Source organism: Cynoglossus semilaevis, chromosome 18 (assembly GCF_000523025.1).
Source record: "Cynoglossus semilaevis isolate Cse_v1.0 chromosome 18, Cse_v1.0, whole genome shotgun sequence".
Lineage (NCBI taxonomy): Eukaryota > Metazoa > Chordata > Actinopteri > Pleuronectiformes > Cynoglossidae > Cynoglossus > Cynoglossus semilaevis.
This window is the reverse complement of record NC_024324.1, coordinates 13448890-13466385: the sequence shown is the minus strand read 5'-3', so window position 1 is coordinate 13466385 and position 17496 is coordinate 13448890. Positions and strand designations below refer to the sequence as shown.

Here is a 17496-nt window from a genome sequence, read left to right as displayed (position 1 = left end):
CAGTATACTTGTAGCTATCTATTTGTAATTTTTAATAATAAAATAAAATAATAATAATACCTTGACTGTTACTGTCCCTCTTTTATTTTTCTATAACTTTATTGATTTTTGTTGCAGGCCATTCCAGTGCTAATTATAGTCTTTAAAAGTTTATGTCAAAGTAAAAAAAAATTAAGCTGTGACGTTGCACCTACATTTATCTGTCTGACTGTGATGTTTGAATATGGTCAATTCTTCTTGTCCCAGACATGGACAAATGAAGGAAGCACACAGGTGAAATATAGAAACACTTTATTCCCCAAAGTTGTGGCAGTGAGTTTACTTCAGACAAACGATAATGTCAATATAAACAGACTTAGCCATTCACATTCAAACAACCCATATAGAGGATGACTATGATTGTTAAAAGTCCCGACAAGCCGCAGACCCTTGACTGCTCAAGTAGAAACGACAGCAGAGAGGAAACACTTTTGTTCAGGGGAGAAAAGCAGAGACAACTGCTGGATGGAGTTTTAATTTGTTCTGACAAGAGACAATATCACCACACTTCTTGTTATGGAGAACAAGTAGAGACAGTGGAAACACATCACCAAAGTACCACAAACATCTGGAATGATGAGTAGTTCTGTAAACAGGGAACTGCTGTGTTGCCCTAACAACAGTCCGTGTGTTGCTCACAGGTATCAAATGATATTTCTAGTGGAAAGTCGGGTGTGGGACGGTTTTTAGTTTTTGTGAAAACGGCAACAGTGCATGTTTCTCTCTCTCTGGTGGAAACAACACAGGAAAACAACACATTTTAGGGACAGATCTCCTGCTCACAGTAAGAAAATACAGAAGAAAACACTCCAAGTGCAAAATTCAATACTCAATAAGCTGTACAGGCTCCTTTGAATTTCTCAGAAGTAAGATTTTAAATGTCTGCCATCAGGAGCACAGCCAATTAGGAAGGTGCTAGAGCAGCAAGGGAGGGGTGCAGATATTGCTTCTCTGTAATGACAATACTGTGCAACTGTAAACATTTACAACTACTTAATGTCACACACGTTTGATTATTTAGTCACTACTTTAAAAAGAAAGCATGTGAACCTGTAAATGAAGAAGAGAACAAGGAGGGGGTATGGGTAATTTTAAGGATAAAACAGAAAACACTCAACAAGAGAATACAGTATTGCTCTGATTGGGGAGTTGTATTTCAAAAGGGGAACCATACTGTAATCATAGTAGCAATCAGCAGCCTTTATTCTTAAAAAAACATAAATACACACACTGTACAGCACACTCTCCAACACTCTCTCTCTCTCATACACATACCTCCTTACACACACATGACCAATGTCCTTGTTAACAAACCACAGCAGGGTCATGATGGATGTATGAAAAAGCCATGCAGGGCAATAAATGCCAATTAAAATTCTTTAGGAAAATACTCTTATATGTTTGTTTTTAGTCTCAACTTTGCCCATTTTTACAACAGAGTACTCTGACAGGGAGCAGAGATCTGGACTGGTGTGACTTCACAGCAACAGTTCACTATTACAACAAACAGAAGACAGATCAGCGGAGCTGGAAGAAGTTTCCCTGACGTTAGAGCTGGTGCTGCTCTCTCTGCAGCAGTTCACTTCACGCCACAAACACGATCAAAAAAACATTAAAAATGGAGTGACAGTGGGAGTGGTTCTTCATGTCGCCGTGGTTGTTCCACAGTGGGCATGGCTTGAAGTTCCAGATCACAGGAAGAGGGTCACAGGATCACGAGAGTAGTGTTTAAACCTCAGAGCCGAGGTGGACACTGATACTGGGAGAGCGTTGCGTGTGGTTGGGGGCGGGACTCAGGTATCCCATCCCATCCTCCTGCAAGCTGCACGAGTAGCGACCGGCTTCAGATGTGCCATGGTTGCCAGAGAGAGGAGCGTTACTGCTCGCCACTTGCTCAAAGGAGCGGGAGAAAACAGCACTGGCTGTACGAGTGAGGCTGGTGAGAGCTCCTCCCTTGGGCACCGACTGGCTGGAAGTGAGTGTCAGCCGTTTGACAGACAGCTCCACGTTCTCACTGGCGGCCCGGACAGATGTTAGAGAACTGGTCTCCTTGTCTTTGTCCTTGCTGTTGCGTCCACCAAGACGGCACTTCTTCATAGCCTTGGCTCCCAGATTTAACGTGGTGATGCTGTTGCTGATAGTGATGGTGGGCGGGTTTGTGTCAGGCCCAACCCCACTTGGCCACACCCCTTCATCCACCTCTGAAATGTCCATCAACTCATCCGGGGAACCCAAATCAACAGCGTCTGTAGGACAAACAAACAGGAACAAAACAAGAAAAATGAAAACCAGGACACAAATAACTAAACCTCACCTGCCATCCAGACAGAATCATAGATTCATTCTTACTTTATGTTGGGTATGGTTTTGGATAAAACCATACTACTGTGCAATTTTTCAAGACAACTTAAAAGGTAGAATATACAGAAAAGCATGTTTCTGATTTTTTTTTTTTTACAGGTTTCTATTCCAATTGTTTAACACCTTCCAGATTCTCTCTTTACATTTCCCAACCAAACCAAACTTGAATTATAATTTAGAATTTGCATCCCGATTTTTTTTTAAAAGATTCAAGTATTTTATTCTGTACTAGCTACAAGAATGACTGGATGACAAGTGAGCTCCAGCAGGTGGCGCCTTCGCAACCTCAGCTATCAGTCACATCTTGCCACTTGATACAAGATAAATGTAGGTTCAGCTCAGTTTGTGTTAGAGTATCAGCACCCAAGAGACAAAGAGTCAGAGGTGAGCAGGTTTGTCCTCAAAGAGAGGAGAAGACAAAGACAAGGAGCAAAGGTCAGGGAAAGGTCACAGCAGAAAAAAAAGGAAAAAATATACAGTTAGGAATATATAGTCAGTATATAGTATATATATATATTTTTTTTTTTTCAAACCACAAGAGACCCACAAACCATCTTCCTGCTTCCGTCAAGGTGTTAAGAGTTGCAAATCACTTACATTAACAAAGTTGCCCCCATCTGGTTTGATCTGTCACTGCACAGAACACCAGTAAACAGACTGGTAGGCAGGACTTCACAGTTCTGACCATGTTCTGACAATGTCATACATGAAATATATCAGAACCTGCATATCAACAGCTTCTAGCTATAGACCAAAAGAAAGAAACCTGTCTCCAGCTGTAACCCAGAGGAAATGTGTGAGCGAAAGCCTGGTGATAACTGTATCGGACCCTGAAAAATCACAGACCCCTGGTTCTGCTGACAATGGAACATTTAGCTTTGCTTCAAGGTCCAGGAGACCTTCTGTGACTTTCTTATATTTACCACAGGTAAAGAAGAAAGGTGTTTAACATTGTGTTTAACTGATGTTCTGTATTAATAGGGAGCTTCTCTTTATCTTTATACATACTGTAGGGCTGTTGTTGAAGGTCACAGGGTGTTGTCAGTTGAAAGGTTAAAAGCAGAATTTTATATTTGAATGTAAAAAAAAAGATTAGTTTTCTTTATGTGATTCAGCCAAGCTCTGCTTTTGTCATGGTATTTTAATTGTTACTCAGTTATAGCTCAAACAGTGAATTGGTTTTCAGCAGGGAGTTTTCATGAGGAAGTCTTAGCTGCACAGGAGAGAGTAAATGAATGAACAGATGGAAGGAACAGTGCTAGTAGGCAAAGAGAAGGTGCCCAAGCCCAGTGCCAAAAGGTAAAGCCGTGAAGTCATCATGCAGCTTCTCAGACCACGGCCCCACACACATTACCTAGGTCAACCCAGGAGAAGCACTAGGGGGAAGGGAGGGGCAGGACCTTAGTGTTGGCTCTTCCCTGTGGAGGCTGGCCCAGAAACCTCACTCTCCACCAACCGCCTCACAGACTTCTGCCTCCTGACCTCCTGAACCCGTGTGTTGGAGTCATAACCCCTGGGGTCCAGGCTGACCTCAGAGGGGACCCCCAGTACGTCGCCATCCTGCTGGGCACGGCCATCAGGACGCGGCCTCACGGAGTCTCCGTTGGCCATTCTCTCCATGCTCACATTTGTCACACTGATCTCAGGGATGACAACGCCCCCCAGCGACGCCTCACTGTCTACACTCACTTCCTGGGACTCTGGTGGTGGGGAAGCAAGGGTGGTGTGATGGAACAATAAACAAACACATGTATACATATACACACACATTCAAAACTTATGCCTACAAAAAGTCAAACACGTGCACACACACAAAAAAGATCAATGCTACTAAAGAAAAAAAAAAGAACAGAAATCATAGTAACTGCAATTACAACAGAATGACGTCACACTGTCCTACTTAGGCAAGTAGTATGACATGATGAAAATGAAGTGATCTAGATCTTTATCGTCTCTCTCTCCTTTGACCTGGATTGGTTCCTCAGTTGATTTTGGGAAGGAGACAGAAGTGACTGAATTCTCACAGACGTGCATCTCTTGGTTCGCTGCTTGTGTGAACATCTTACCGTGTCTCTTCCAGCGGTGTCCTCTGATGGAGAGGGAGGTGACAGCGTTCCTGGAGATTCGGGAGGAGGTTGGCGTGATCTCCACCTGGATACTGCGGGCGCCCTCCTTGTTGCTCTTCAGTGCCGCGCCATGCAGGGACGACTTGATGGCATTACCCACCTGAGGGCAAGAATGAGCACAATCAGTGTTAAAATTTTAATTTTACTGCTTCACTCAAGTAACTTAGATTGAGTCACAGTCCATAAACCTCCTCATTTATCTCCTTTATCTGAGTATGATGCTGTTTTTTTGATGATGCAGCCTGAAAAGAAACCTTTTGACTAAATAATCAGAGGCAGTGAATTTGTTTGTCTCCTGGTTTAGATGAACATGTTTATAAATCGTATATACAAAATGCTTCATGTAAATAAGGAAGTTTGTGGTATGGTTCTGGTAAAATCTCACAAAATGAGTCATAGCTGAGCTGTTGGGTCGGAGTAAACAAAAGGAATGGCACTTTGAAAATACAGAGGCTGGTGAAATAGGAGCAACAGACAGGATTGTCTTCAAACATTGTTTTGTAAGAACCGCTTCTTTGGAATGAAACTGCACAGTGGCCGTGGCATTGACACTGATCATGTAACACCTTAGTATGTTACACATGACATGATGCTGACAACATAATCACCACACAATGGAGTTGTTTTGTTTGTGTAGCTGCAGACTTGTTCCAGAGACGTCAGCGCTAAGCTACGCTGAAGGCATTTAAGTCAAAACAACTGGGTCAAACCTATTAAGAATGAACCAATGTTAAAGAACTTTGGGTTGAACTGAAGAAAATTCTTGAGATGTCATATTAGTACATAGAAGTGAATATCAACACATTGTTTGTTGAGACAACGGTAAACATGTCAACTTGAGATTGTATAAAGAAATTTGTTGTAGCCTTTTCTCAACACCTAAATAAAAAAAAATACGTTACATGTATGTCAAAATTAAGACTGATACCAAGTGATGTTTAAGTGTTAAATTAGAAAAGTTAATTGCCTCTTAAATCTTGAAATCTTATCTTACTATCTGAATATTATTTTCTATTTCTTATGGTGAATCTTTGTCATCTTATTTCTTTGTGTGAAATTAAATCGCTTCCTCTCCCTGTGGACGTTTCATCTAAAGCTATCACTAAACCCTGCTTCACACAATAAACCTTTTATGTATTGATTGTTGTAGTAAGAACACCTTAAGTGCTTGTAGCAATGCTGTGATCTTAGGTTCAATCCCCCCTGCTCCCTGGGCCTCAAGGATTACAGCTTAACGCAGCAGAGGGAAAAGCAAGTGAATAATCTTGAGGGATTACACACTGCCTGCAGACTCTGACATACAACAGCATAGTGTGGTTGGAATAAACCAGAAGTCCACAGGTTAGCATGTGCATCTGAATCACATGCATTCTGTAAGTATGTGCAGAAGCTATTTCTCCTCTATAAGAAAACCCTGTTGAAATACTGCAACATTTTTTTAGTCTTTGTTCTTGACTGAACACACACTCCCCAGGTCCACAAACACAGAAATAAGATAAACCCACCAGAAGAGCCTCAGGAAACAACTCCAACTTGGCTCTGTACAGAACATCGTCCAGGGCTTTGGATCCTAGTTCAGCTTCTCCATTACACCTACACACAGGAACAAACAGACGTTTGATTCAGAAAAATAATTCCACAAAATAAAATAAAATAAGCAAGAGCGTCAGGTAAAACTAACCACAGATGAGGACAAAAACTGAATTTAAAAGTATCATTTATAAAAAGCTGTACGGTACCATAGTGTGTGCATGTGTATACACTCACAGGGCAAAGTGTATCCCAGTGATGAGCTGAACCAGGAACTCGGAAGTGACCGTCATTCTACTACTAATACCTTTGTACCGTCGCATCTGTTGCCGTGGGTAACCGCATATACACACTCTGCAGGACAAAGAAAAATAAACACATAACAAATGTGTATCAGAGAAGGGTCTACGTTGAGGAAACGTCTCTTATCTGCACACACATTAGCTAATTTACTCACTCTGCCCTGTAACTACAATAAATGTGCAAACGGGAGCCGACTATAAAGGCAGCCCCACACAAATGAAAATCATACACATAAAATAAAGAGGAAAAAAAAAACCAAACAAACAGAAAAGTACCTGGAGCTGAGCTGACAGAGCGACTGGAGAGAAGTGGCGCTCATGTAGCTGAGAGCAGCGTTGTAGCACAACAGCAGGAAGGTCAGCACCTCAAATCTCAACATCATAAAAGACAGTGAAAACAGCATCTCTCCTGCAGTTCATCAGTATACAGTACATACAGTGTATTGTATATTGTATACCTGCTGATGCAAATAACCAAAAAACAAGAAGCAGACTGCAAGAATAAATATATTTGTGTTTAAACCTGAAGCACAAAGTCTTAGTAAGGTAGTATGAAGATCTTCATGTTCTTTCTTTAGTTTCTTCACCAACCAAAAAAGCAGTTATTGAACTTAAGTTCATGATCCTTGCTGTGGCCCCCCTTTAACTGCTACGTGCCTCACAACAGGGGCCCACACCCACTTTGGAATCCACTGGCTTAACAGAAAACCAAACCAACCAGCACAGAGAGGCGTGTTTACATTTTTAGGTAAAGGAGTGCAACTTTACCTGCCAAGTAGTTGTTAACTTGTCCCAACTAAAAATGTTTGATTTTAGCTCCACATGACCTGAATTTTTAGGACAAGTAAATGGAAGTTATACTTCAAGGCTATTTTTTTGGTTCTTTTTCCGGTGCTTGGTCAAGCTTTGCCACACACAAGTCTGCCTGCCTGCATACAATCAGACGCCTTTTAAAAGTCCATAATTGTAAAACAAGCTCAACATGTCCCCACCAGCCCTGGAAACCTGCCCATCATGTCTTTTACCTGTTTTGGGCCGTGAAGGTCTCTCTCTGTTGGTGTGGCCCGCTGTACACCACTCTGCTCAGCCCGTGATTAGCTAGAGCTCCTTCTGTGAGGGCCATGGAACCGATGGCCGAAGGCTGAATAAGGAAAAATATTGGAAAATATTTTCCAAAAACAAAGACTTGTGTGGATATGCGTGTGTGTACAGTAGCTCACCTCGTGGTACACTGACGGTTTGGAGAGGGAAGGGACTGTAAAAGACAGCACTTTGTTCTGTCCATCCTTGTCAACTATTTCCTGTGACAGAAAAGGAAAGGAGGTCAAGAAAAGATAGTTTCTTCAGGCAAGAATGAGGAAAGAGGGAATATGGTGCGCTCATCTATTCCACCACACTTCTCTGCTGTGTGTGACCATTTGATTTGTCTGCACTTTCCCCTCCTTGTTAGTGTGTGTGTATATGCTGCTTTAAGATCTTCTTGTGTGATGGGGGGGGGGGGGGGGGGGCAAACCACAGGGTCTTGATGTTTCCTGGGTGCATGCTAATGTCAAATAAACTAATGGGAGACAGCCAGGGAGTTGACTGACAGCTGACCTTTTCTGCTATTCTAACAGGAAGTAAGAGAACACTGAACTTCCATGGCAGAATATTTAAAGCTGAACTGTATAAAACCCGGCGACAAAACCAATAAATATCAGCTAGTGCTCGTGAAGCCTGAAGAAAAGCAACAGACAAGAAAGTGTAAGCATAACAACTGTGTTTCAATTCCTCTATTTCTAACTTGCATTTGGTCACGCATCATAAAACACTAATGTGGCAGAAAGGACATAAGGCAATTAGGTTTAACACATGATGCAGCTTTTAAAATATCTGGCAACTCCCCAGCTGTAGTTCACAAGCAAATTACTGAGTGTTGTTATCTAAGAGGCAGAAAAATACGAAACACATTCACATGCACACAATAATCTTTCCCCTGATTCCTACCAGGTTATAAATGCCCAGCAGCAGGGCCTCGATGCAGCCGGAGGTGTGAGGATCTCTGGCTGCGCTGACGGACAGGAGGCTCCACAGGAGCTCTGGCAGGAACTGTAGCGTGAACCGCTGCAGCTGTGGCTCACCACACCGGTAAAACTCAAACAACTGGTGACAGACCGGCTCCAACAACTGGGCAGAACACACCATAGAAAAGAAAAGCATCACTCAACAAACAAATGTAAAGGTTATAAAATATCAATCAATTGTATTGAACCCGGTATTGAATGTCACAGTGAATGTGTGTGTGTGTGTGTGTGCATACATCGCTGTAATTCTCTCGGATGACCTTGTACAGTGCTGGTACCAGGGAACCTTTCTCCTTGAGTGAGGCAGCGTAGCTGGACACAGCGCTGTCAGGAAGAGTCTAAAAAAAACAAACAGTCACAGTTTACAACATGCATATCATTGACTTCAGGCATATAAAACTACAAACAGCAGGACAACCTTTGATCTGTTGATAAACAGCCTGGTATTAACAGCCATTCCATTTACGTTCATTGTAGAATACCGATGAATGAGAATGAATTAATACATCTGACATATTTTATACAATGGTCTACAGGTGTCTGAAGCATTAAATGTTATTTCTATATGTAATCCCACACAAAACTTATAGGCTTTTAGTTTAAAAATAAGTATTTAAAAACTTTTATTCATTTAAAAAAGTTATACAGTTTTAATCCCAGGTAATCTGACAATTGGCAGAATGAGAAGTAAAAAAACCCTCAGGTTTGGTTTAAGATGTATGGACACCACTGCCAAATGAACATTAGTGTTATGGAGGTGAAAACTCTGACAGGAAAACAGGGTCTGCTCCTTGTCACTGCCTGGGGACAATCAGTGAGCGCTCATACTTAGGAGAGTGCAATCTTCGGGGTAAGAAGCTCTCCAGCCTGTTACTGCCTGGGGACAATCAGTGAGCGCTCTCACCCTGTTTATGTGAGTGTGTGTGTGTGTGTGTGTGTAGAAGACATGCTGCTAATAACAAACAGAAGCAACACACTAGCATAGAAAATGATGCATTACCTTAAACTCTGAAAGCCATTCCTCCACCACTCCTTGGTCCATAGCCAACATGTTCCCTCATTTGCAGTGAAGTCACCTCTACCTGAAAGAGAAAAAGAGAGAATGAGTGAGAGAGAAATAAAGTCAAGTAAAAAAAATACCAGTTAGCTGAAATATTGACAGATGAAAAACATACATTTGTCACACACTCATTCTCACACAACCCTCACCAGACTCCTTCCATTTTTGTTCGCCTGCTATAGATCTGTGTCCCGATAAAAAATACTTTGCAGAAATGTCAGCGCTCCAGGCACGACTTCAATGCTCCAAAGAAGCACAAGTCTCTCCTTCCTCTATCAATCTCTTCCTGTTTCCCCCTCTCACAGACACACTAGTCTGTAGCAAGTACCTCACCTCAGGCTGGCAAATCAAAGCCTCCCACACAGTGAATCCTAGCTGACTTCACAGCTGAAGAACTCAGACTAGTGAAAAAAAAGTGAGAACTGTGGCACAGCAGATTTAGATGTTTGTCGATCAGACTGTACAGTTCAGATGTCTGTGAGAGCGAAAAAAAGGTTCTTACCTGCTTTAACCCACATTTACTGCTGTCAAATGTTCCCTCTGCCTCCTTCCATAGCCTATTCTCCCTCTCTCTCTCTCTCCCTCTCTCTCTCTCTCTTGCTCTAATGCCTCCTATTTATTCCAAACCCTTCACTGCCTGATCTTGACTCTCCATTTCTCCTTTAGCTCAACTCTCTTTTCTAATGTTACCTTATCTATTTCAGCTTAGTTACCGCTGTGTCTCTTAAAAAATTAATAACTGATGAATAAAACAAATCAACTTTGATTTTCATGCCATCCAATATAGTCATCAGGTATTGTAATATTTCTAACAATAATGTTTAAGAATCCATAATCAATATACAGAATGTATTTAACTGAAATTAAGAGTCTGAAGACTGAAGAAACTCTATCACTTCTTTTTAAAGAATTTTTTTTTTTTTTTTACAAGATTGAATGTCAAACGTTATCTTGAACTTTCAATAGATCAACACTAATATAACCTGTGGTTAAAGTCTAAAAATGTACAGAGGTTACATTGGCAGCATTATTACTTACACCAGTGCTACAAACACGGGCAGTGTCATGGAAGCAGACTGACAACAGCTGAAAAGGAGAACACAGCTCTTCATATGACTAATACATTACACAATTCCATCCACAGTCTGCAATGTAGGGAATGTCATATGTGCAGTTGGAAACAGTACAAACTGTTTGCTTGTAAATACAGAATTACAGTCCATGTTTGGTATGTTTGGTACAAGAGGCTGAAAACACTTGGCTGCACTTGTCAAGCAGAGACATGCTCAGATTAGGACCGATGAGGACCACGTTTTGTTCCTCCTGTATTGCCTGCAACATATACTTTCCTTAAACCATTTATTTTGACCTTCACTTAACATATGCCTTATTTGAAAAAGTTTTGGGAACTGGGTGCTTCATTGCTGCAGAGTAATTATATATGGACTCTACGGTGACGGGCCTGAGAGGTTGGGAGCTCATGACTCATGAAGAGGGGAGGGGATTATGCAGCGGTTTAGCCTCCATTTAGAAAAATTAGGCCTTTGTGGCATTTTGTTGTTCGCTGCTCTAATGCCAGTGGGGACAATGAGGAGGACAGCTACATCTAAAGCCAGTGTGTGCATTTTAATGACAGGCCAAGTGATTAAAAAAAAAAGAGGCTGTGATTAGTCTGGATGACTCAGTGTGGAAGACGTGTTCTCCTCCTACACAGTCATCTTTGAACCAATCAAATCCGCCCACACTGGCGTCTGCGGCTTGTCTTCTTCATCATCTACATCACTGTGTCCAGAAAAGAATACCTGAGTGCTAAAATCGGCAGCTGCCAAGCATGCCACATGCTGGTGTAATATTCTTTGCCACCTGACATTGGAAGATGCTGCAAAAACACCTGGAGGGGGCACATGGGCCTGACTTTACTTTAAAAAAATGTTTTCTGTGAATGTAGAAAAGACATAATAAATTCAAGGTGAAAACACTTAAATGATAATAAAGGGGTAATTGACACTTAATCACAATGGAGTGGTCAAACTTGCATGAATGTTCAATGTACATTTAAGTCTTAAGGAATGATTCTACACTTCTTTCTAGAATTGTTATTCCATAACCAATCAAATGCATATAAAACAGAAACATGCTATTACAACAAAAAAAAAACTGCTACTGCTAAATTGACAGGTAGCCATGGCAAACGGTTAATCTCACAGATTTCTAGGAGGCACTGACACAATTCAAGCAGACCGGTAGTCAATTAGAAAAACAATTGCCCAGCAGAGTACAATATGGAACGTAATTATGTTATCTGGCACACACTGGTCTTCAGCCTTAGTATGACCAGCTCTAAGGCTATGTCATTAGGACTCAAAGGATCACTGTAGAAATCAATAAAAGCCTGAGAGTGTGCCAACGCTGTGGACATGGGAAGCACGCACATGAATAAAACAGTACTAACGTTGACAAGCACTAACAAACAAGTGATTTGAGAAATCCACTAACAGCTAAATTGCAGTAGAGGGACAGTAGGGAGTCCAGAAGGACACTGGAGAAAGGATCGATGGCTAAATGAATAGGCTCTGAAGTAAGTGGAGAGATGGGAGATAAAAAAAAATTATAATGACCCCAGGGATGAATTACACAGAGGAAATGGAGACTGTGGTGGTCGATAAGTAAGGAGACTTCAATAGGCCCCAGTCTTCTCATCTCAGCAATAATCTTGAAGCCTGTAGAATCACACTAGTCAAGGGGTGGCCGGAGTACTGCAGGTAATGAGTGATTCAATGTCTGCTCTGACAGAACCTGTTCCTGTGAGCTCGCTAAAGTTGACAGTTCATTCTGAATAAAGTACCACGCCTCTGACCTTCTCTCTCTCTCTCTCTCTCTCTCTCTCTCTCTCTTTCTCTCACACACACACGCACAGACACACAAACACACATGGTTTTCAGTAAGAAAAAAAAAAGGAGCTTAAAATGGTCCGACCCGGTGTTTGCAGTGCTGTAACAAAGTAACCATGAAACAGTTACAAAAAAAATTACACACGTTTGTTAAGAAAAACAGGAGACGACATACCCGTCTAAGAAGGCTAGTGCAGTGAGAACTCAAGCAAGTCCATGAAGGAATAAATTGAGTGGACACTCACACATTTCCACATTTCCCTCCCTGTTGCCTCATTTCCTGTTACACATGCATTAAGACCTTCTTTTTTCAGGAAGTGGGTGAGCCAATAACAATGAAGGCTTGAATGAAGGGAAGAAAAAAGAGAATGATGAAGTGGGTGGTTTTAACAGAGTGACCGAGCTGGCCCAGCAGCTTTTTCCTGTGCTACAAGTGTACACACCACACAACCTAGTGTTCTGGCTGATTACAAAGCAATCAAGAAAATATAGGTGTACAGGGATACGGTGCTCCACAGCAGATGTGTTTAAATATACCACAACGAGCAGTTGAATTCCCGGCTGACTAATGTCTTTTACAGTCACACCCAAACCGCCTGTACTGCTGTCGTTAAGACCAAAAGAGACTATTTTAAGGGTCTGTGGAGACAGAGTTTCATGACTGGGGCCATAAAGGGCAGAGCTGTCCAAGATGTCCAAGGCACAGAACCTGAACTGACCTTTATTTAACCTGCAACAAGCTCTTCTGCACATCCATTACTACAGTTTAAACACGAGCTGGGTGTTTGGTTTATCCACTTATAATTTCAACTATTACATCGTTCTCCCCTCAGGTACTACAAAAGCTGGGATGTGGTGGTGGTGAGGCGGGGGAAGGAGGGGTCGGTTTAATTTCTCAATTGCACACACCAAATGAGAAAAAGAACTGCCTGCAAGCCAAGCAGCCGTGACAACAAGGTATTCTTTTAGCGTGCTTCTAAAAGACATATCAACAGAGCTGATAGAGAAGAAGCCTCTGAGAGAAGCCTGTGCTAACGCTTACGCTGCTGCAAAGACACCAATTAATATTCAACTCCAATCAAAGCGTTGTAATTCTGTGTTCCTGCAGCCAGATTCTACAGAGAGAAACAATTCGGATCATCCCCTCTCATTCTAAACAGTTTGTACTACAGACCTGGTGTAGTTTTGTCACATTCGATGACAAAGATCTGCTAATTGTGGAAATCTTACTACACAAGTGAAATTTTACCTGTTCCAGAATTATTTCACCGTGTCACCTGAACATATTCAATATGGAAGAACTAAAAATTTAAAACACTTTTCCCAGCTGGAATATACTCTGATTAGATAGATCTATACCTACAAAAAAGTGTTAAGAATTAAACTTACATCTACTTTAATACGTTATATGAGTGTGTGTGTAAAGGAAAACTGATTTCATGCTTCTGTTTACTGTTTACAGCATCAGACTGAGGAGCTACTGGCTGTGATGCTGGATGACAGCAGAGCCAGTGAGACCTTCCAGGCTTTGCTGTCAAAAAGCATTAAGAGGCCTTCAGCACAAGCAGCCACAGATGTGGCATATTACCTTGTTGGTGTGTTGCATTTATATGCACAATTATTTACATACCATGAAAGCTGCAGGACACACGCAGGTAAATGTTCTACATTTTGTCCATCTTTTGGCTGTTAAGAGTCACCAGAGCAAGTAGTTAGTATCTACTACAGTGTAAGGTAGTTCATTTGATACCTTAGAACAGCAGCTGGGCTTTGTAGCGAAGTGTTACACCATCCTTGCTTACACAGGAAACCCCACAACTTGCTGAGTGTTATGAAAGAAAGCCACATCACATGATAGGGTTAAGAAAAATCATAAGGACACATTATCTAAAACACCAGTCAGGACTACGTTCTAAACAGATTTTAACACACAGATTTGCACAGCTACTCTAATTAATTACTTTCACTCTAATCCAAGACTAGCATTTCCAAGCCTTATCCCAACTGAAATGATACCCATTTTAATCTTTGTTTAATCAAGACATTTTGCACTTCTATAACACCCCACCATTTATTTTAAGTTTGGCAAAGGCAGAATAATAGTACAATCATTTCTGCCTCTGCGCCAGGTTCAGAAGATCACGTCTTTGTGCAAGCAGGATCTACTACTGCAGATTATTGAAAAAAAGATCTGATCAGTCCCGACATATAACATATATTTTATTTTGTATAGACCCCCACTTCAATTAGCAAATTCAGAAAGATATCTAAATGCTAATTTCTCTTTTCTTTTTAGTCCCTAGGAAAACATCAAGGAAGGTATAAAGGTGAAAATATACTGCAAATTGCTGATAATACTTTGATCAACACAGTACTGCTGCAGTTTTACAAACACAGGGGAAATCTAAAAATAAGAAAGACACAGACAAAGCACACAGACAAAAAACAGTTAAAGCATTTTGTCAGGACTAATTAAAAGCATTACAAATTAATGCAATAAAAACATAAACATAATTTACATACTCATCCTGACTGTTGGCTTTCAACAGTTATCAAAATAAAGCATTATTATAAGTTGTTTTTAAATTATTGATTATTCGACTAATTGTTACAGCCCGAGCCTAGAGCCTCAGAAATTAGGTTATGTTCCATCAACATTAAGTTTGGTGCATATTTGAACACAATTTTTTACAATAATTTGTGCAAATGCCAGCAATACTAAAACTTGCCTTGACTCGTCTACGCGAGTAACAAATACATACAATATACACAACGATCTATACACCTTTATTTTGTACCTTTACTGGTTAAGGTACAAAGTATCTTTTTATGACTTCAAAATGATCGCAATAAAAATGCTCAACAGCTTAACGTGTTGGAAAATCATATTTCTTTTCTCAAAAACAAGCAAGGTTTAACAGTGACCTGTCCACTGGCACTAAGTGACTTCAACCAGTCTGACACACTGACAACCGGTGTCACTGCTTGTGTTTTAAAGATCATTTCATGCTCGAAGCACAATCAGTCAAATGGCAAACAATAGCCCTAGCTGTTAACCGGTACAGAAGTGTAAATTAATCCCTCACAACGTCTCTGACTCGGTCTTTCTAATTACTGCGAGTTGTCATTGCGACTCCTTACAGAATAGCTAGTTAGCTAACACGGCAGAGGAGCGACAGACACCAAGTACAGTGGTGGATGTCAGTGTTTACTTACTGGCATGCTATCTGTCAGTTTCCCGGTACCACTGTCTTCTATGGTTCCGACAGGACGAGTAAACGGCTATCACTTCTCTAACTCTATCAATCTGCTCAATAATTCAACAACATCAGCTCCTTCCATCCTCATTACTTTCTCCACTCAGACTACCTTAAACGAGAGCAAACGAAGTGACAAGTCGCATCACCCAATAGGAAATCAGAATTCGAAAAGAATGCCGCGCCTCCCAAATACAACAACCAATCGCATTCGACATGTTAATAATTTCCATGATCATGTTAGGTTCACGCTGTCAGCCGTTGGACGTTGATCTTTGACAGCAAAGTGGACTATTCAAAAGAATGTGACTAAATATAAAAATGAATTAATTTTATTTCTTATTTTAAACGTTCCTGCACATATAAAAACTGTAAATGTGACACTAAAAAAAGTGTAATATTTTGAAAAAATAAAATTGCGGACCAAAGCAAGAAGAAAGTGGTACCATTGTTGTCAATTTGATGTTGATGTTTTAATAGGTTTCAGTCAGAATGTAAAAGACAGATATTTGAACTTTATTGTCATACAACATGTATACAAAGTACATAGTGTGAGATGTGCAAATCGAATAACTAAAAAAAAGATATGGTACAATAAAAAGAACACATAATTAAAAAGAAATGCATTTCTGAATGTAAGCGAAACATTTTAACTTCTGTAATAATTTTGTTTAGTTATCAGAAAATAAAGATGGATTTTTTGCGGGGGCTTTTCATTTCAAATAATTAACGTAACGTATATTAATTAATCAAACAAGTACTGCATGTCTACCAAAATAAGGTAGATTATATATTTATTTTTCATAAGATTAAGGTTAAGGAAGAAATGAAAGCAACTAGGTTTAGAAAGAATATTAATACTGCTTTCAGAGCATGTTGGTCTTATAAATCAAAGCTTATTGGAAACCAGATTTTTTTGATAGCAATTAAAATTACAATTACAAATTGCAGGACAATTTATCCTTTCTGTCTTTGAAGCAACAGAGGATTGAGGATTATATTTTGACATTTCTGGGTCTGAAATGCCCCCTAGTGTTATAAATCTAAATTACAAGGAGTTGGAAAATATTTAATATTGAACAATAAAAATGATTAAACCAGTAAATTATGTATACAAGAAAATGTCTGAGAAATTATTACTTACAAAAGTGGCACTGTTTCAACTACCATATTACTTTATCCTCATTCAGCTTCTTCCTTTAAAGGTCACTGGTTGAAAGGCAAATGTTACTGACTGAGCGAAAGCCAAAGAAAAACCTCAGTAAATGTTAAACATTAGCACCTGCAATGTGTGCTGCCTCAGTAAGGACTTCTCCAGCCTTTTGTTTGTATTCCAGGGACAACTCTTTTGCCCTCCTCACTTCCCTCATGTTCTCCTCCAGGTTCCCACTCAGTCGTCCTTGCTCCTGATAAGATGGCGCTGCCTCTTTCACTTGTTTAACTATTTGCTCACTGCTGCGGAGAAGCCAGCCCAGCAGCTCTTGAAGCGTGGTGGCCTTTGAGATGGTGGCTTTGGCACTCTGAGAAGCTCCTCTCAGTTCATCCTGAGCCAGCTTTAGCAGTAAGGGCAGGGGTTCTTCTAAGCATTCGCTGTCAACAGGAACCACGCTCAGGGAAAAGTCATAGCCTCTCATCTGAAGTGACACTGTGTATTTGGCTTCTGTAAGTGGATAAACAAGTGGAGGGAGAGGTAAAATACAATTAATGTTTGGTAACATTCCACCAGATTTTATAACAGAGCTATAAAGAACAGTCAAGGTTGAATTAATAGATCTGTCACTCACCGTACTCTTCAGCGATCTTTACCACACAGTCAGCAAAAGCCAGCATCACACCATGGGCACAACCACAGCTCTGTTGCAAGTTG

General features: G+C 40.6%; 1 protein-coding gene across 5 annotated transcripts; it reads right to left on the bottom strand.

Annotated features, from left to right (window-relative positions):
- Positions 1-276: 276 nt before the first annotated feature.
- On the bottom strand, positions 277-15758 carry hycc1 (hyccin PI4KA lipid kinase complex subunit 1). Of its 5 annotated transcripts, none has more exons than XM_008332013.3 (12): positions 15589-15758; positions 14123-14194; positions 9422-9503; positions 8658-8759; positions 8345-8524; positions 7579-7659; positions 7384-7499; positions 6635-6730; positions 6294-6410; positions 6032-6119; positions 4467-4626; positions 277-2285 (listed from the first exon to the last, which is right to left on the bottom strand). In XM_008332013.3, the coding sequence occupies exons 3-12, from the start codon at positions 9470-9472 to the stop codon at positions 1768-1770; spliced, it is 1509 nt and encodes a 502-aa protein (XP_008330235.1). In that variant the 5' UTR covers positions 9473-9503; positions 14123-14194; positions 15589-15758; the 3' UTR covers positions 277-1767. The 5 variants fall into 5 exon arrangements, with proteins under 5 accessions (XP_008330235.1, XP_008330234.1, XP_008330236.1 ...); XM_008332016.3 differs by lacking the exon at positions 14123-14194 and adding an exon at positions 3755-4100 and having other exon boundaries at positions 2147-2285; XM_008332012.3 differs by lacking the exon at positions 14123-14194 and having other exon boundaries at positions 15589-15757.
- Between the last annotated feature and the right edge of the window lie 1738 nt (positions 15759-17496).